This window comes from Trematomus bernacchii, unplaced genomic scaffold (genome assembly GCF_902827165.1).
Source record: "Trematomus bernacchii unplaced genomic scaffold, fTreBer1.1, whole genome shotgun sequence".
Lineage (NCBI taxonomy): Eukaryota > Metazoa > Chordata > Actinopteri > Perciformes > Nototheniidae > Trematomus > Trematomus bernacchii.
In genome coordinates, this window is record NW_022987588.1 from 4,904,793 (window position 1) to 4,924,382 (window position 19,590).

Below are 19,590 nucleotides of genomic sequence, written 5' to 3' on the forward strand. Positions count from 1 at the left end.
CAGATCTTGATCAAAATCTGTAAAGTAACTAAAGGTAAAAAATAAATGTAGGGAAGGAAAGTACAAAGTAGCAAAATATGGAAAAACTCAAGTAAAGTACAAGTATCTCAAAATTGTACTTAAGTATTGTACTTTAGTAAAAATGTACTTAGTGACTTTACACCACTGCTCATATCTTAACCTCAATATTTATGAAGTCAATATAAAAAGTAGTAAAGCAAAATATCCAAAAGCAACCATTAAAATAGAACAACTTTAGCCCATTACAAAGCCCTCGTACAAAAGTTCTCCTCCCATATGCAAACATGGATTTTAGTAACACAAACAGCAAAAATGCATATATTAGGAAAAACTTGGATCACACCGGCATGTAATGGAGCCCTTAAAAAGGTGTACAGGCATCACAAGTAATACATTTTTATATTTTCTTTCAGCCTTTCAAATAAGATATTTACAGAAATAATGAACAATTTGAGTCTCCAGCTAGATATTACATTGCATGTGTTCCATATAAAACAATCAAAGGCCAACAGTGACTGTAGGTAATTTAATGGGAATGTCACCACTCATGAATGACAGTGTATACTTTGCGAAACAGAGAACCTGGTTTATTACCATTCAACTCCATCCACCACAGATATTACAGAGCAGATTCACAAGTATTAAGCTTTTATATAACAGCAGCTTTTTTCCACACTCTGTTCCCCTGACCCCCGGATCCCGATGCCTCCTACTAGGGAAAAACATTACAGGTGCACAATTGTATTTGGTGTGAAGACTGGCCCCTCGTGTCACTCAGCTGTATTCAGTCTCACTGTGAGGTCTTTTGTTTGTTTTGTATTACTGTAGGATTTTGGTAATTTTTCATGTTTTGACAGAGCTCCAAATAAGATTTACATCCACTATCATTCACTGCGGGCGTCAGGCTCAACCTTTTCATATCCAGACAACAGAAGAGATCTGACATTAAGAAGAGGGGGAATTACGACTGTCTACTGTATAAAAATGTACAGTGGCTTTATTGACATACATTCCATAGGTTAAACAGCTGCAAAATAGGAGGCACACCCAGTATTGCACTTCATTAAAAGTTCTGGCTCAAAACATAACCCAGAATATCAAACAAAATTGAAGTGAAGAGTAGCAACTTCGGAATACAGCTATTTTGAATAGTATCATATATACAAGATTAGATAAATCGTACACTATTTTCCTCCCAAACATAATATTCTTAACAGTCTTTTCCACCTTCTTTTTTTGTCCGTCAACCCATGATGCACTTGACAGTGGAGAATACTGTACAAGATTACGAAAAAAGTTTACATACAACAATATTTAAATTTAAATGTATAGTTAGGAAGCTGGAAATACGGCCTGTTCCTTTTTTTTTTTTTAAACCCACGCTGATCCACAGTTGCCTTTAAGCAAATTCCTCTCATATTCAATGTTAAATCTGGTATTGATACACTTCAGTGATCAGGAGGTGTGCAACGTCTATAGAAGCCGAGGGAATACAACGGCCGCATGCAAACACGTCACAAGATATTTTCTTTTTTTTTCTTCTTTTTTAAAATCTATTGTTCCTTTTTTCCATTCAGGTAACTCTGAATCTAAAGGATGGTATCAGAGCCCCATGTTACTGATGTTGGTAGAAGAGCAGACCTGAGGACTCTCAGCGTAGGGAGGAAACCCGATCCAGTCCAGGAGACCCGACAATGCAAGAGCCAAGCTTCACGGCTGAGCTTCAGCAGCAGCCAGAAATCACAGTAGACAAACTGGTTTTCAAATAAAAGTATTCTGTTGGTTAGAAGGTGTGGGCATTTCTGCACACCCCACAGCCCAGGGCGAACTCCTCCCCCGTCGGTGGGTGAACCACATGCAAAGGGCACTCTGTACCTTCCAGCTGCTTGCCTTTGGGCCCTGTGATGAAAGGAAGAGGATAACATCTCAATTATTATCTCTTAAAAGGTGCCATGTCATGCTTTTCCGGTTATTACCCGTCCCCTTGTGTGTTATGTAGCTTTTTCTGCATGTAAACGGTCTGCAGAGTCACAAACCCTCAAAGTACACCCTGTAGCGAGTAAAACTCTAACACAGAAAAGACCTGTCTATGCTGCCCCAGAACGCCTCGTAGGGGATTTATCTTTTTCCATTGTTTACTTCTTGGGTATAGTGACGTATTTCGGGTATAGTGACGTAACGTAACGGCCGTTACGTTTGGACCAATCCGCGGACTTCCTCACACACACACACTCGGCGGGACGTTGCGAGGCTCGCTGCTGCGAGGAGCGGGACACTGTGAGCTGGCTCACTGGTGTGGGGTCGGCGAGACAGCGAGACACTGCGGAACTCAGCCTGGGCACACACACAAACTCCCAGCCAGGCTGCGGGTGTGTGTGTGTGTGTGCCCAGGCTGAGTTTCGCTGTGTCTCGCTGTCTCGCAGACGGCCACTGGGCTCACAGGGAGGGGGGGGCAGGAGCTCCAACAAGCCGTTTAGGACAGAGAGTGAATACACATACTATACAGAGATGCTGTATGAGAAACCAATGTGAGTTTGGAAAATTGCACAATATAAATCTATTTTAGTAGACCTCAACAATGGAATTATGATCAGTAGAAATGGCCATGACATGGGACCTTTAATAGTTATTTCTGTTTGGTATTTGCAAAAAGTCTGTACAGAAGTTAATGCATAGCTAAGCACCTGCAGGACAATGAGGCAGTTCCTCCTTGGGGACACTGGTCATCCTCTGGAAGTCATCATGGCAGGCGTTGCAGAAGTGTGTGGTGCCAAAGCAGAAGAAAACGGCCACAGAGCAGCAGTACCGACATTTATACTCCAGGAAGTCTGTGCCATGTTTGGAGCACATCTGGTGACAAGGAAACAAGAATCATCAGGGAAGGACTAAATATAAGCAGCATTTTTGTTAAATAGTCACAATAGATACCCAGCTTAAGTGATTTCTTCATGTGACTGTATCATGTTTTACAGTGGCCACATGAGTCTGATGAAGAACAGTTATGCTTGAAACCATAAATAAGCGAACATAGGAGCCGCCTTGACATGTGAAAATTAGTTATTAGTTGTTTATAAAATGGCAGTGATTCAAAGAGTCAAGGTTGTCACTGAGGTAGGCTAGCTGCTTCCCCAATGTTAAGTCTTTGGGCAAAGGTATGCTGATTAACATAAGAGTGGTACCAATCTTCTCATGTCACTCTTGGAGATAGAAAGAAAGGGTAGGAGAAAGAGAATAAGTGTATTTTCCCAAACTGCCAAAACTATTGGCTATAGTAATTGACCCACCTGAGCCCTGGAGACATCTGAGCATGCTCCACAGATCAGCTCACTGGGGTCGTAGTCATCGCCCTGTCCCGCCTCCACGTCGCAGCGAGCCTCTCCTCCGAAATAGGCCTGGGTAAAAGGGCAACCATAAATTAATTTTCAACTCCTGACCAACATTCATTTTAAATATGACTTCATGTTATAGTACCTTCTTGCACTTGAAGCAGACATAGTATGCATATCTGTTCATGGCAAAGCCTGCAGGGTCGTTGTGGAATCGGGCTCCTGGTGTAGTTATCGCCTCGCTCTTATGTAGACCCTCGTACTCCAGCCTCATCAGAGCCTTTCTCCTCACGTCATCATAAAGCTCCCTAATGGGGTCGAGCAGGTCCTTGATCACAGAGTGATTGATTTTGTTCTGGAGGCAAAGAACAAAATAAGTTTACTGTATGTGGCAAAGGCATTTCCCAATGAAGACTGTGAACACATCAATCATACAGTCAGTCACACAGTAGCTTTGCTTAACAAAGCATTTAAGCACTCTACTTCTTCAGGTAACATCTTACCTTACAGATGGGACACAACATGAACCCAAACGTGATCCGGGGCCCGAGCCAGCGATTTTCAAGAACACGACGAGTACACTGAAGGTGGAACACGTGAGTGCAGTCCAGCTGAGAAGAGAACAACGAGTTAATGAGCAAGCTTAATAAAGACAAACTCTTCCACATAATGGACTAGCATGTCTATTTAGAGCTACCTGTACTGCAGGAGCAGCAGAGAGGGCCTCTGTGAAGCAGATCATACACATGTCGTCTGCATCCTGTTTCAGACAGCTAGTGTTCTTGTCACAGCCGTGCAGACAGGGAAGGCAGGACTCCTCATTCTTGACTCCTCCACAGGGGTGTCCACAGGAATGAGTTTTACTGCAGGCCAGTTTAGCATATTCCTTAGGGGGAGAAAACAACAGAGAAACTGGTGAGGCTTTGGCAAAACAGTACATATAACATGTTCACTTTACCAGTACTGTAACCCACCATACTTTAAATGTATCTTGTGTATAAGACTTGCTCAATCAGAGAAGTTGATGTTTATTACCTGGCAGTCTGGGTCTGAGCAGACGCTGCCCACTGCAGACAGCTCCGTCCCATTCCTCGTACCACAAAACCTGCAGGCGTCTGAGCTGCTGGAGGCTGGTTTACCTGCAGAAATAATGACATTACTGTAAATATAACTGCGCAACTTAAGCAGATAACCCATTTGCAACAATACTTATAGTAATCTACTATCAGAAGAACAGTGGCATGATCTGCTTCATTACCTGTGTGCTCTCTGAACTCCACCATAGCCTTCATAGTCTTAGAGTCGGCCAGAGCCATGAGCCAGAAGAGCTTAGTCCTCCCACAGCCTTCATGGAGATCCACCTTTATGGCCTCCTCTTCCTCCTTGAACACCTGCAAAAAAACATTACAATTAAATTAAACAAAAGCTCATTTTATTGTATTCATTAACTACTTATCAGCAGCAGATCAAGCCGACCCTCACCTGTCTCTGGTGAGAGCGCGTGCGGCGGTGCAGGTGGAGGAAGCGGTCACAGTCGGTGCAGAGGTTGCCGCACATGTTGCACAGGATTATGGCTGCCGTCTCCCCATCATCATGATTGTCACACATAGGCTGTGGATAAATGGAAGAGGAAATCAATGTGCTATTTTGGATTACCTGTCAAATACCTTTTCACACAGTGTAGCTGTTGTTTTTCATTCTCACCATCTGCTTCTGCTGTCCATCTTTGCCCATCCAGCGACCGGAGGACAGCCTGTCCACATGATCCTGGTCCAGCACACACAGTGAAGCTAAGGCCAGCCACAGCTGTAAGACAAAATAGGGGATACAGTATAAGTTACAAATACCCAGTAAGAATAGATCAATGTGTTGTGTATGTGTGTGACATCTGAGTCCATACCCTTGTTGTAGCGATACAGCGTACAGGAGACCGATGTTCCTCCTCCATTTTGGTCAGTGCTATGATGGTCTCAGCTATTGCATTTTTGGTGATTTTGGACCAGCCTTCTGAAAGGTGTCCCTAAAAACAGCACAAAGGAGTGTTAGAGGTACTTTTCCAAGTGTGACAAATGGGTATCCATATACAGTTTGGCTCACAGAGAGTACAAGGGGAAGAAAGAACTTACAGCTGCCATGTCTTTAACCAGCTTTATGATGATCTCTGCTATCTGAGGAGGAGTGGAGCCTTTCATCCACCAGTGGCTCTCTCCCCTGCGGATGTAGCTGAGTAAGAAAGAAAGGGGCAATAAATATGAAAATCAAAGGAAATTGCAATTAATGTTTAAAGTCTCCAGTAAAATAATATCTCCAAATTCTGATAGAAAAAAAACCATCCATGGTATTGATGTGTAGACTGTAAACCATTACCAAGGAAGTTAGCGGGAGGGTCATCGGTTTTCATTCTTACTTGACATTTTGCCCTATCCTTAAATAGCACATTATATTTTACTTTAGCATCACCGACACAATGTTTTTTGACCCAGTGCAGCTCTCCCTATTTTTCTTGTACCACATATTTTGATAAGTCCATCAGAAACTCACCTGGAGTTGAAGATCATGGGCAGCGTGACGGTGGTGACCCCTTTGCCCGCTGCCATGCCGGCGGTGCCAGCGATGGTGGTGCCTTTGGCTTTCAGCTGCACAGTGAGGGCTTTTGCGATGCAGCCCAGGAACATGTCGAGGATGCAGAGCTTGTTCCAGTCGCCCTTTTCTGTGGAGTGGATGATGTCACTGATGTCTGCAGGTGGCAGCGCCTTCACTCCAATGATGCTGGCGAGTCGCACTGGTGTAACCTCTGGGAGGACGCGTCGGAGCAACGATGTGACCTGAGATAAAGTAGGATCAGATGGAAGACAAGTTAGTAGTTTGTTTAGGTTTGTATGGTATTAACTTTAACCTTGTATGCACAAAATAAATGCTTATAAAATAAATTATTTTAAAGTATGTTAAACCTGAAAACTAACTCAAAACCACATATTGATGTGGCAAAAACAGCATAAAAAAAACAGGCAAGAAATACAGGAAAGAAGAAGACTGCCAGTTATCAAACAGCGAGTGTTTCTCAATGTCGAGGAAGGCTGCTCCAGAGCCACTATTTCAAGCATACTACGTCATCGAGTGCCGCCGAAGGACTGTTCCAATGTCCAGCATACTTGGAATTCTACCGAGGCCGGCGTACTTCGTAGCGGGAAATTTCGAGGCTGCACATGTGTAGACTCCGCGGTCTTAAAATCCCCACAATGCTTTGCGCACGGACCAATTTCCAAATCTTTGGCAGAAATCGCGCTCCATTTAAGGCGGGGCCTCGCATATGACGCACACATGTTAGCCTGTTCCACCATTCTTCGTTTTCCGAGGCTAGGAAGGATTCTTGCCTCGCTTCTGATGGACCTGACTCGGAAGACATGTGCTACCAAGCAAGCGTCCTCGACATTGAGAAACACCCAGGGATACCTGTTTAGGCAAACTGGCAGCAGCGTTTTTAGTGGCACTTAGGTTTCCCCATATAAAATGAGATATATACAGTATGTATACTGTACTCCTGGACTAAACCTATAGTTGTGTGTGTTTGCATTCGCTCACCTGTCTCTGTACTCTTGGAGACGCTGTGTGCAGCAGAGAAAACAGGTCCTGCATGAGCGTTAGCTGCTGAGCTAGGTACTGGCGGCCGACGTTGGAGCCGCTCAGAGCCAGGACCATGGACAGCAGCTCGAAGCAGTAGGCGTCTGAGGAGGCGTCATCGTCACTGGGCTGAGAGTTAGCGTTCTCTTTGCTGGAGATGGCGTGTTCCCACTCCTCCCTCACCCTGGTGGCCTCCATACGGATGGCTTGGACGATGTGCGCACACACCTGGAAAAAAATACAGTTCATGTAAATAGGGCTGAGATTATAATATCTCATCAGAGTAAATGGGTTAAAAAACAGACTTATTACCTGTTTCTGGAGGTTGGTGAGTTTACTCCTGCTGAAAATGATTCCCACCATGTGCTCTTTAAGGTCTGCATCAGATGGTACCTGGTCATAAAGAATGTAGGTGTAAGACGTCAGATTGAAGGTAACTAAATATTTGAGTCACACAGTACAGGTAAACTGCCACGGTGCAGACCTTGTCTTCTCCCTCAGGCGATGAAAGAAGGTTTTTCTCCTCCTGCTCTGGAGTTGGCTCTGCATCTCCACAGATAAGTTTCCCAAAGACCTACAACAAAGTAAACAATAACGTTTTGAAAAGAGACTCCAGTGATTCCCCAGGTGATTCTAAGGAATTTGTATGAAGCAGTTAGACAGACCTGTGATGTGATGAGGCGAAACACTCGGAGAGTCTCCGCCTCGCAGTTCTTCTGCTGGGCCATGCTGGCTGAGATCTGTCCGAGGATCTTGATGCTCTCGCCCTCTTTCCAGCCGAGGACCTTCACCTGGCGCACTCTCAGTGTGTTCTCCGGACCCTTCAGTTCCAACTTGATCACATGATGATCCCCACCAGGAAGCTCACTCGTCACCCAGCCCATGTGACGGGACTCGAGGTCGACCTTTGATGAAAAGGCATGGGGATGTTCATAATGTTCTGCCATATGTGCACGTGTAATCTGTAATCTGTGTATGTAGTGTATTCTAATGCTAGGTCAACAAGGTACACATTATTAATATGGAATAAAAAGAATAATAAGAAGAAAGTGACAATACCTGTTTGATTCTGCAGAGGTCGTCGATTGCTTTACCACAGAGGAATGTGACGGATGTGACTTTGTTCTGTGGATATAACAGAGGAAAATGTAACCTTTATAAACATATTATCATTAATTCCTACTTGGTCCTTACTTTGCTATTCATACAATAGCAATGCTTCCGTTGCCCACTTACCCCGATGTCTCTGGAGTTGTCCACATGAACCGTCACATTAGTGGCGTTTATGCCTTTCACACAGCTGATGGTGATGCTCTTGGTTTTGTTCTTGTCCTCATCTCCAGATTCCCAGAAGGTCTCTGTGGAGCCGTCTGTGAGGCTGCCGATCATGGCAGGACGACTGGACGTCTTGATGTCCACGACACTGGTCAGATCCTTCAGACAGGTCACCAGGCAGAGATCCTGTTATCACACACACTCAGGTTAGTGCATGTCATGCACATACAATAGTTGGTTTAATCCGTGTTGACAAACAGAATACAGATCTGAGTAAGCAAGTCAGTGATTGGTTTCTTGCCTGGCTCATTGCTTCGTAGCCCGACTGCACGCTGATGTTGAAGCTCTCCTCGCTGTCACCATCATCTGACTTGGAAAGGATGTTGTTGATGTGATGGAAAACGTTGCTCTGGTGGAGGAACTGGTGGTCGGACTGCTTGAACTTCAAACTCCAGCACCTAAAAGAATAACCAGTATTAGTTGTGAGCAGGTTATCACCTCTCTTATCTGTCTGCCAGTAAATAAGATAAGATATATTTGCAAACATTTCGAAAGAAAGTTGTAATCTAGGAACCCAAAAAGGGCACAAGAGTATTATTGAGGCCAATATAAAGATATTATTGTTAAAGCTTGAAAGTTTGAAATTAATAAAAAAAGAATAGTGATTTCAGTCAAATGTAATCTTAAACTTTGGGAATTGTATGTTTTGTCTCTATTTTTGGCAAATGAGGCGATGGTTTATCATGTTGACTATACACAATATTGTCATATGTGTATTAGTAACATGATATCAATATTTCAGTTTGTAGATGTCACAGTTATCATAAGTACCAGTTTATCACAACACCCCTAAAATATAGTAAGTAAACATCGAAATCAGTCAATCTAGAAATGTTGATTTGTGTGTTCATCATTTTTCAATCATTCAGGAAGTATACCTCAGTGCCATCTGCTGAAGTGAGCTGCCACTAGGAAGTGACATCATGAGGTCAGAGATGGTCTGCAGGAGGCGGTGGAAGGAGTGGGGGAGGGGATGAGCTGCCTCCCCGGCGATAACAATGTCTGACAGAGGATGTTCACAAACGCCAAGGTCTCTCTCCTGTAGGGTGAAGATGTACACAATCAGAAGATGTAACTACAAAACAAAAGTAATGCTGCAGGGTTTTTTGGTCATTTAACCACTAATGACCTGTTCCACATTTTCTTGCTTCCCCTTGTTCTCCTCGTCTTCGTCGTCCTCAGGTTCATACGGCGATGGGGTGAGAGATGCTACAAAATGCCAGAGGATGTCGTGCAGGGAGGTGGTCTGGATCACATTGCACAGCAGCCAGTTGAATGCCTGACACCAAGAAAAAAAACACATACCAATTAGTCTTCTTCGGATCCATAAACGATCTTGAGTCCAACTTGTCTATTAGCTAATTAAGTACAAGTGTAATTGATGAACTACTGACAACATAAAACTAATTGCCTATTGCACTGATTCCCTGCTGGATAGAGAGCAACAATGAATACAAAGTAAATGGGAGATTCAGAGAAATATAGCAGTGTGTACCTCCATGGCAAACACCCTGCAGGCAGACTTCCTCAATGCATGCCTCATGGCCACTTCCAGGCCCTCCAGGTCATGGTGCTGGATGACAAAAGCCAGAACAGGCCACTGGAAGTTCCTCTCCCCCTTACTGAGGGAGCCGTGGGCCGAGATCAGCCTGGACAGCTCAGGAGACGGGTGTCGTAACAGGGAAGATCCCACCTCTGTATGGGGGGCAGAGCAGGTTAGTGTTGATGCTATAAATCACTTATCATCAGTATTAGTTGATGATGATCAAGTGTGTTTACCTGCATCACCACTATGGACCCTGCGTCTGGGAACAGCTTTGACCCGAGCTGGAGAGGGTGAGTGCTGCTTGTCATACTCGGATGCTACGACTGAGTAAGATCTCTGAAACACTGTCCGTTTAGCCGTATCGCTGTCTGTGATCGGACTGGTCTCGAGACTAAGAAAAGAGAAATAAAAAAAGACAGAAATAGACACGGTTATATGCCTTTAACACAAAGATCATAAGGACATTAAAAGCAAAAGAGATGCAGTTCACAACTTAGAAACACTAATTTCATACCACAGTTTTCTTTGCTTGACAAAAACAATTGACTGGAGAATGGAGCAGCAGCCAGGCTCTTTTGTACTGTGCAATTAGTGTGATCATGATAAGGAGGCAAACAAAATGCTTGCTGTCAAGCTGTGTACAGTAGGGTGCAGGAGGGAAGACAAGAGTCAAAGAACTAGCTATTAACAGAGAGTATATATGCAAGACAATAAGGCATTATCTGCTCTAAGCATGGTAAAAACAAATCATATATTATCTGCATTAATGATGGACTTTGGACTAAGATGCGTTACCTGGGAGGCATTGACTTCATGTTGTTCTCTGGTTCCTCGAACACATTTGGGCAGGCATCAGGTGTGACTGAAATATAAGGTGCAGGAACAGATGTTGAGCGCAGATACCTCATCTCATCTTGGAAGAGGTTTTCGTCTTGGTAGGCGCCAAAGTTCTCTGTGTGTTGCCTGAATTAATGAGAGGAAAGTGAGAGGGACTCAAATCATTATGCAAGCATGTGTTACTGTAGGGTTTTCTTATCTATATAAAAAAAAGTGAGCTATTATCTACCTAGCTAGTGTCTGAAGGTAGAGGCAGCCAATTTTATTGGGGACTTCGTCCGACACGCCCTCCTTGAGGCTGGGGAGCAGCTGGGAGTGCATGGGTCTGGTCGGGTGGTGGCACAGCATGCTGGGCTCGGCAGCGCTGCTGAGGGACAGCAGGAACAGAGCGTTTGCCCGAATCACCTGGTGGGCCTCCATAGTGGGCAGGGCCCTTGGAGTCTTTACCTGCAAGGGTTTCTTCCTGGATTGCTTCACCTGGTAGAAACATGTAGATTAGTTTTGATAATCTAAAAGAGTCAGTATGATCAGGGTATATATGCAGGAATCCTGAAGTGAAATGTAATACCTTTTAAGACCTTTTTTAAGACCCTTTCCATACATTCTAAGACCTCATCACCACTTCGAGTTTTAACCGGTTACCTTGGCGACACACTTTACCTCACATTTACTATATACAGTATTGATTGTCCTTCCTCCTTATCTTCCAACCATTTGGACGCAAACTTGCATTTCCCCATAACGATGTTGTTTAACAACTGGCGTTAGGGCTGTGCAATTAATCGTATTTTAATCGCAATTACGATTTTCACCTGCCACAATTACGAAAACAACATAATCGAAAAAAACAATTATTTTGCTTTGCTAGGTTGTGACAGTGCAACATATTTGATCTAATTAATTTTAGTCTCATTTATTTGTATTTATATATGTTTAGTAGCTTGGGGAAGTGCGCTCCAAAATATTTGTTGATCTTGTTTATTGGTATTTATTATTTTGATATTATTTATTTAAATGTATCATTTATTTTATTTATTTTTGTATTGGTTTTTCAGTTGAATTATACGTTCAGGGTAATCAACAGTTAAAAAGATACTGTTCAAATTATTATTTGTATTTGTTTTAAAGTTCAATAAATGGATTTTTTCAAAGTCAATGAATAATCGTATTTAATAATCGTGATATCAATTATTGACCCAAATAATCGTGATTATGATTTTTGCCATAATCACACAGCCCTAACCGGCGTAAACGGACCTTCGCGCTTCAGATGACGTCAAATCCAACGGGATGCCATAAATAAACTACACAGAATCACACTACACGCCTACGCAATGATTACATTCAGGCAAACTTTAGAATACAACCTCTTTGGACAATTGATATACTTATTGAAAACAAGCTACAAAATGTAATACCTTGGAAAATGCCGTTTAATACTTTTTAATAGCCTTAACTTTCGCTAAATTGATTTATCAACTTTTAATACTTTTTAAGACCCCGCGGACACCCTGATGATGCAAAAGGCTGATGGGGTTTCAGGAACAGAGGGAAACACATTTAAAAGCTATAGTTCAGATTGATGGAGTGTAGTTGAATGAGGTATGTATACATCAGGGATGAAAGTATTCTAAATATACCGTTGAAATGGATACCGTACACTTAAATGTTATAAAATGTTTTAGATGGGCCTCTCTTTCAGTTGACAAAAATACGCCCAGTCCACAGAAGTGAATTGCTTTGTACTTCTCCCAACTCATAGCATGCCAATCGCCATCTACTAAAGACTATGAATAAGGACCTTATACCACCTCACTTCAAATAAACTGCACTATTTAGGCACTAAAACCTTGAAAAAGTAGGATACCTTTTCCCTGGCGGCAGTCTGTTTCTCTCTCAGGTATTTTTCCCGACAGCGATCACACACCAGGTACCAGGTGCTGCCTCCTATGCCTCCGTCTCCACAGTTCCCAGCCCAACCACCACAGAAGTGGCCAATGCTGTTATAGCCTTGGCCTCCAGCATAGCGGCCACAACCTGCCACGGAAAAATCAAGGTAAGATGTTTAAGGCCCAGAGTACATTTTTGGGAAGATATAATGACTAATGCCAACAAAACTGTAACCACAACTTCTGTTTTCTAACCTGGGTGAGCCTGTCTCATATGGTATGTGACAGGGTAAGGGTGAGACTCCCCGCACAGCTCACAGATGGTGTCTTTCTCCGGTCCTCCCATAGCCAGCTGTGCCATCTCTCCAAACAGATTTCCTCTTGGGCGCACATCTGCCTTGTCCCTCTTCTTCTTCTCCTTCTTTGCCTTCTTACCGTCTTTCTCATGTTCCTTCCTTTTAAGGATGGCACTTGACCCTGGGCTTGGGAAGATCATGTTCTGTGTCGCTGCATTGATGGTGGCCAAAGAAATGTCCTCCCAAAATGACACCAGATGTTGTAACGTTAACGGTAGGATTGACTTGACCCTCATAACAGGATGAGAAGTCGTCTCATAGGAGGCGGCATCTCCTTTCCCCTCCTCACACTTTTCTGGCAGTGGAGGTTCTTTCAGCATGGATAGCACCTTGTTTTTGTTGATGCTTCCCATTTTGGAGATGTCTGGGCCATGTGGGGAAATATTAAACATGTTAAGTGCAGAAGAAATCTCTAAGGAGTGGCGGTTCTTTAGCTTGTTCTCCTTCTCCTCAGCACCCTGTCCTCCCAGGGAGTTGCGGGTGGGGGCGTGCTCTTTGGTTAAATCTGGGTTGAACTTGAGGAAGGACGAGCAGGCCATGGCATCGTGGACAATACCTTCATGCCACAGAAATGCTGCATAGACTGCTCGTGAACATTCAGCCACAGAGGGCGACATGGCCTGTTTGGCCGGCTCCGTGGCCCTCGATGCAGTCTCGCCTTTAAACAGAGGCCCAGATTTGTCCTTTTTAGGGCGCGCGTGGCGACTGGAGGTTTTGCGACTGACTTTGGGTGAAGCCCTGAGCTCTACTTCCTCTTTGACCGGAGCTTTGCCAATGCTAAAGTGCACCTTGTCTGATCCATTCTCAGCATTTTGAGCCTCCCCGTTCTCATCATTGCCATCCTCTGAGAGGAGAGCGCTAGAGGTGCACACCTCCACCACCTCACTGTGGAGGTTCTCCTGGGTCACATGTGGAGAAGGAACACGGTTATCTGCGTTACTAATCACCTCTTGGTTTGGATCTTGGTTTGGATCTTGGTTTGGATCTTGGTTTGGATCTTTAGGAGACAGTTTAGGTTTGGGAGAGGTAGACCTGCCTCTAAGTGGCTCTGTAAGTGGAACCTTCTTCTTTCTGAGTGTGTCCGGGTCCAGAGTGTAGGAATCTGATTTGGACCTCTCTCTAGGAGGGTCGAGGCGGGCTTTGGAGGAAGGTGAGAGGTTCTTGTCATGGTTGGCCGAAGAGGAGTGCTGGGAAGAGGTGCTGGAGGGACTGGACCTGCCTGAGGAGGATACACCCTTCTGTTTGGGAGAGGAGGAGCGAGAGCCTGGGTTTGGGGACTCGGCCCGAAGTCCTGGGGTCCGACCATCTGCCTTCAGGGCCTGCAGAGTGTTGTGATTGGGCGAGTGGGAGCGGCTGTGAGAGTCTGACCTCAGTTTGGCCGTATCTGACCGTAGGATGAGGGCTTCGCTGGCAGAGAGCGCCTCCCCCGTCTTGCTCCTGCTCTGTTCGGACGAGCGCCCCCCCCCGACCCTCCTGTTTGGGAGAGCGATTCTCCTGCCGGTGTTTGGAGGCCGGGGACATTGGCCGTGCACCGGGCATCAGGTTCCCTCTTTCACCTAGACGTTAATAATGCAAACACGGTTACGACACAAAAGAGGACTGAATCTGTGTTAAGAGTGCTCCCAAATAATTCTAAGCACATTTGAAATCCGAGTGGAGAAGTATGTAATGTTAAAGTATAAGATCAAATGCAATGAGGGGCAGAATGACAGACAATGTAAGTCCAGAAGGGTGAATGATGTTATACCTTGTAAAGCACATGATTGTACTTGCTTTTGTGTTTCTCCAGCATCTTTTTCTGTCTATTAATGTACCAGACAAACTCTGATATGAATGATAAGAAGTGGACCATGGAGAAGCTGATGAAAGATGGATTCCAGCCCAGTCCTTGGACCAATTCTACTAATATTGGATATAGCCGTAGACTTTTAATATCAAGTCAATACTATTTAAGGACAACCTATTTTAAAACTAAACTCTAAATGCAAGCTCGTATGTTTTTGTTTGGCCATGTCCTATTGAGGGTCACAGTTTTTAAGGTTGACACTAACACAGATTAAAATATGTTTTGTCAGCATAGACACCCTGTGTTTTTTTTCTGGTGTTTCTACCCACCCCTCTGTCCAGTCTGAGGGAGGCATGCATGCTGTGATTACCCACCCTTTTGCCTTAGAGCGAGAGATGAGAGAGCAGTACCATGCCCAGCCACCGACACATTGCTTTTGTGCACTAGCTCGCGAGAAGCAAGGCGGCGTGATGAATCATCTACAGCGGAAAACAGTTGAGCAGGTAAACAAAGAGGGCATGAGACGCAAAGGGGGGGCCACCACAGAGAGGAAGAAAGAAAGCACATGGAGGCAATGTCGTCAAGTTGAGAAGGTGAAAGAGAAGAACATGTTAAAGTGATGGGAAGATCGACAGGTAGGTAGCGAAACATGAAGAGAGCAACACTTATACAGAGAGAAAAGAAGTAACAGAGCCCTGGAGGTGTCATATATCTTAATTTGTACCTTGATATGCCTTGTATAGAACGTAGGTGATCCATAGGGAGTGTGAAGGGTATATGCACAACAAGACTGACAGGATCAGGATGATACATCACCTGCATATTATGAATGTATGCACACAAATGAAATGTCTTTTTCCAGACACCTCCGGAGCTCCGTAAGAAATGGTAAGTAGTAAGTAAGTAGCAATACATACGGACAAAGAGCTACACAGACAGAAAAAAGGTTATAAACTGATAATTGGGATTCCTTTCTTAGCTAAGCGTTATATTACATTTTGGATTTTTCTATTTGAACTAACCAGTGCGAGTGAAAGCTATTGTATGTATTATTTGAAATATGAATTAATGGCTGGTTTGAAGTCTACTGTTGATTACATTTGCAGTGAAGCCTTGAGCTCGTTGAGACGGAGAATGAAAGAAGTTGTTTTTTAAGGATGGAAAATGCAGATCTGAAGCAGTGAGGAAGATGAGGAGGAAAATAATAAAAAAAAGCTGATTTAACAAGATAGCAAGCAGAACAAAAAGCAAGGCAGCCTATCACTTCAGCACAAGGCAGAAATATCCCTTTTAACAAGACATTCAGTCGAGTATTTAAGTTTGAAATCTTATCTCCAAAAACAAGTGAAAATACCTGTCAATGCATATTATTGAAAGGCAGGATCACATCATTTGTTTTTTATAAGCAAGATTTAAAACGTTAAATAACAGACATGTTGGCTTGTTGGGGATATTTCTGCAGCCTAGAACATAACTGCACTGTTATGTGTCACACATCGCTGCTGCCCTCCCCAGAAAACACATCAAATAGAATGAATACCGAACAAAATCAGGAAATCAAAAAGCTAGGAGGGTAAGGACCAACACCTGTGCAAGCAAGCGCTGTCAGAAAGCAGGACAGACTTACTCAGAAGCTGTGGTTGTGGCTGAGACAGTTGGGAGGGGGATTGTCCAAACACAAATGGGCTGTGGACAAGGGAGGAGGAGGGAGGAGGTTGGGCGGCTTGCTCAAATACGGAGGAAGAGGGAGCTTCTGAGAGGAAGGGCCCAGACTGAATGGTATTCAGTATGGCACTCAACCGGTCACCTGCAAACATGGAGACAGAGGATGGGGAAAAACTACAGCTTATACTAGGGTTTGAGGTTTCCAAAGAGGGGCAGGGTCATTCAGAGTTTACTTTTTATCAGTCATTCAGTTATCTCTCAGGACGCAACCTATGTGCGAAATGGGAGGAGCTGCCATGGTCAAAGAAGTATAAGTATACTTGTTTTCTTCTATGGAAGAGGATTGGCAGGAGCACTTCCAAGACTTGGATTGGCATCGGGACATGGGTCAAGAGTCATCTGGTAAGACTTTATGATATAAAAGCCGAAAAGTATAAGTCAAGGTCGATAAAAAATAGGGGGGAGGGAGAAATGAACTACAACTCCCAATAAAAAAATTGGAATTACATTTGCAAGATATAGGTTTATGTTTTTAAATGACAAAAGAAGGAGACTTTGGAAACTTTAGACGGTCACAATGACACTCCTGATTTCCTCGAGATATGAATAGCTGTTTGTATTGGGCAAAACAAGCGTAGAGGATACCTAAAGGAATTTTGTCAGATTAATGCAAAAGATGGGTCCGCCAAATAAAACATTTTCCCCATGTTGTAGCAGACATATTTAATTTAGTTTCTGTGCTCTTCCTTATAAAACGAATACTATTTTTCAATTGTTTTTACGCATTGTTGATATCATTACCGTTCAAAGAGTGATTCCTCCCATTTTGCAATTTTATTTGGGGAAATGATTTATAAAAAGGGAGGGGCAAAGAGGGGTCACTTCTCGTGAATTCATTTCAAGTCACTGTTTGGAAAAAGCGTGTTTCCTCTTCATAAGTTCCAAGAACATGGGAGAAATGTGAGCTTCCTCCATATACTGTATATTGAGCTGACACTGAATCAGTAACCATTCAAAAGCTCTTGACACTACTGAGTAGTACTGTCATTTTTGAACTGGCCATTTCATCAATCGTAGGAGCTGGAAATGGGAGGCTGCTTGGGTGAAGGCGGGATGGGGAAACTAACCTCCATGGCTGAATGTTGAAGCCGGAGAGACCTGTCAATAAGGTTGAATTGCTCAAAGAGCTTTGCCAGACATCCATTAAGCTGACCAGTCTGAAGGTGATCTATCTATAATGCTGTCTCAACGCATGATGGATTCATCACACAGGAGGGGAAGGATTCAAACCTTCTATTAGATGGATGAGCGGGGGCGATCACCTTGACATTGCATCTGGTAGCAAGCTGGAGGCAGGACACTCTTGTGCAGGACACATGTGCTTGCCCACAAACATTTGTGAGGTTTCATAATGAAAAGACACAGCACTTTATGGCCTTATTCTCTAGTGAATGTGAAAACGTGTCACTCAAATGGGATAGAGTTGTGTTTATTCAATTGACTTCTTTTATACTTTATCCCATTAATGCATTCAGAAAGCCAAGCGTGAATGCAACCAAGAAGCATTTGAGGCAGATTGCTCAAACAACCTCGGAAAAGTTGGCGTTAAAAAGAAGAAAGATAAAACTGTAAATCCATCTATCCCTCCATGTAGCCACACAAAGTTGATACATAGCCAAAGAGACACTGAAATGATGCATCTAGTTGTATTAAAAGCAACAGGAAAATGTGCATAGAAGGCTTGACAGCATGTTAACAGCACCAGTACAATAACTTTGTTATCTGAACAACCATGCTTCTCTGATTAGAGACAGGTCAGCCTCTTTTTTCCAGCAGAGAGGAAGAGGTAAGCCATTGAAAGACAATCGACAAAGCATCAGCATTATATTCAGTCAGAAAAGACACAGACACATCGGGGCAGACGTGTTTTTGATGGAGTAGCGGATCGGAGGAGTTAATTCAGGCGATTCTTTAGTAATCAACCTTATTTAAGAAAACAAGGCTTTCGTAAATAATCAAATGTTTTCAAAGTGACTAAATTAAGGCAATAAAGAAAGCGTAAAGGATAAAGATCACAGACAAAGTGTCTAACTTAACAGAGCCCAGAGAGGTCAAAATGAACAGAAGCACACCGACTGGCCCATGCAAAAAGACACAGGCATATGCCCCACATCGCAGATATTTAAGGCATAAAATAGCAGCAAGAAACACAATAAAAAGCATGCAGAAATAAGAGATGATAGATCAGGGATTGGTGGAGATTTTAAGGAGAATGACCCAAACAAGATCACATAGCTATTGAATGTGCTGTCAGATATTGTGGAGATCAAGTGATTTTTGATAGGATTTGATATTGTGAAATAACTGCATGACTTAAAATGGTGAAAATATCTAGAATGATACAACTAAAATGGGTTAGTGCATGAAACAACTTGTAAAAAAGGTCTTAGATCAAAGCATGGGGGAAAGTCAGATAGAGAGTATCTCAGAATAAAGCAGGGAATAAGGAAGAAAAAAGGTGCAGAGTGAAGTTGGAGGTGAGGTTTACTTTAGTAATAACAACACATCTAAACAACAAGGTATTTGACTACAACCTCAGGACTCAAAATATCCCAATTTAAATGTGCAGCATAAAGCAAAGTGGATGTGAAAGCAAAGTGAGATGCAGATTAAGGATGTGTTAAAGAAAATGATTTTGTTTAAAAAATTAAATAAGTTGACCTTACCTTTGTTGTTGGAGATGCCGTAGTCAAAGCCCTGCGCTCCGTTTGAAGCTGCGGCTCTGTTGAAGGCCTGCACAGAGAAAGGGCTGGGAGGAGGGGTCTGGGCCCCTTGCTCAAGCAGTGCTTGTTCTAAAAAAGGAACAGATTCAATGATGTTATCTTATTATTTATCACATTTTGAGGTTCGAACATTTCCCTCCAATTGAGTGCGACTTACCGTCCTCGTGGCGAAGGTACTGATTCCCACCGCGGTCTCTGGCCAATGACCAGGCCTCGCCTTCATCGCTCTCACAGAACTCCACTACACTGTTCTTATCCAGCTGCACCCAGGTCCCCTCTGAGTTGACCACCTGATACACAAACAACACTCTTTATCCATACTCAAACACACACACACACACACTGAACACCATGTCACACACACAGTACATTTGCACACATGACACAAACTCTACAGTTGATCATTAACATGCAAACATTCAATT

General features: G+C 43.4%; 1 protein-coding gene across 1 annotated transcript in view; it reads right to left on the minus strand.

Annotated features, from left to right (window-relative positions):
• Positions 1-532: 532 nt before the first annotated feature.
• The window catches only part of mycbp2 (MYC binding protein 2), a 66,222-nt gene continuing 47,164 nt past the window's right edge, over positions 533-19,590 (minus strand). The window contains 31 exon segments of the mRNA XM_034128597.1: positions 533-1,920; positions 2,706-2,871; positions 3,306-3,413; positions 3,493-3,702; positions 3,851-3,958; positions 4,045-4,233; positions 4,383-4,486; positions 4,606-4,738; positions 4,830-4,958; positions 5,052-5,153; positions 5,248-5,367; positions 5,474-5,570; positions 5,889-6,172; positions 6,930-7,196; positions 7,281-7,361; positions 7,453-7,542; positions 7,634-7,873; positions 8,028-8,093; positions 8,205-8,429; positions 8,545-8,701; positions 9,182-9,342; positions 9,433-9,582; positions 9,799-9,998; positions 10,083-10,240; positions 10,645-10,812; positions 10,916-11,163; positions 12,554-12,723; positions 12,831-14,395; positions 14,397-14,487; positions 19,109-19,234; positions 19,323-19,455. Of these exon segments, the coding sequence (XP_033984488.1) occupies positions 1,805-1,920; positions 2,706-2,871; positions 3,306-3,413; positions 3,493-3,702; positions 3,851-3,958; positions 4,045-4,233; positions 4,383-4,486; positions 4,606-4,738; positions 4,830-4,958; positions 5,052-5,153; positions 5,248-5,367; positions 5,474-5,570; positions 5,889-6,172; positions 6,930-7,196; positions 7,281-7,361; positions 7,453-7,542; positions 7,634-7,873; positions 8,028-8,093; positions 8,205-8,429; positions 8,545-8,701; positions 9,182-9,342; positions 9,433-9,582; positions 9,799-9,998; positions 10,083-10,240; positions 10,645-10,812; positions 10,916-11,163; positions 12,554-12,723; positions 12,831-14,395; positions 14,397-14,487; positions 19,109-19,234; positions 19,323-19,455 (6,162 nt within the window). The 3' untranslated portion in view covers positions 533-1,804.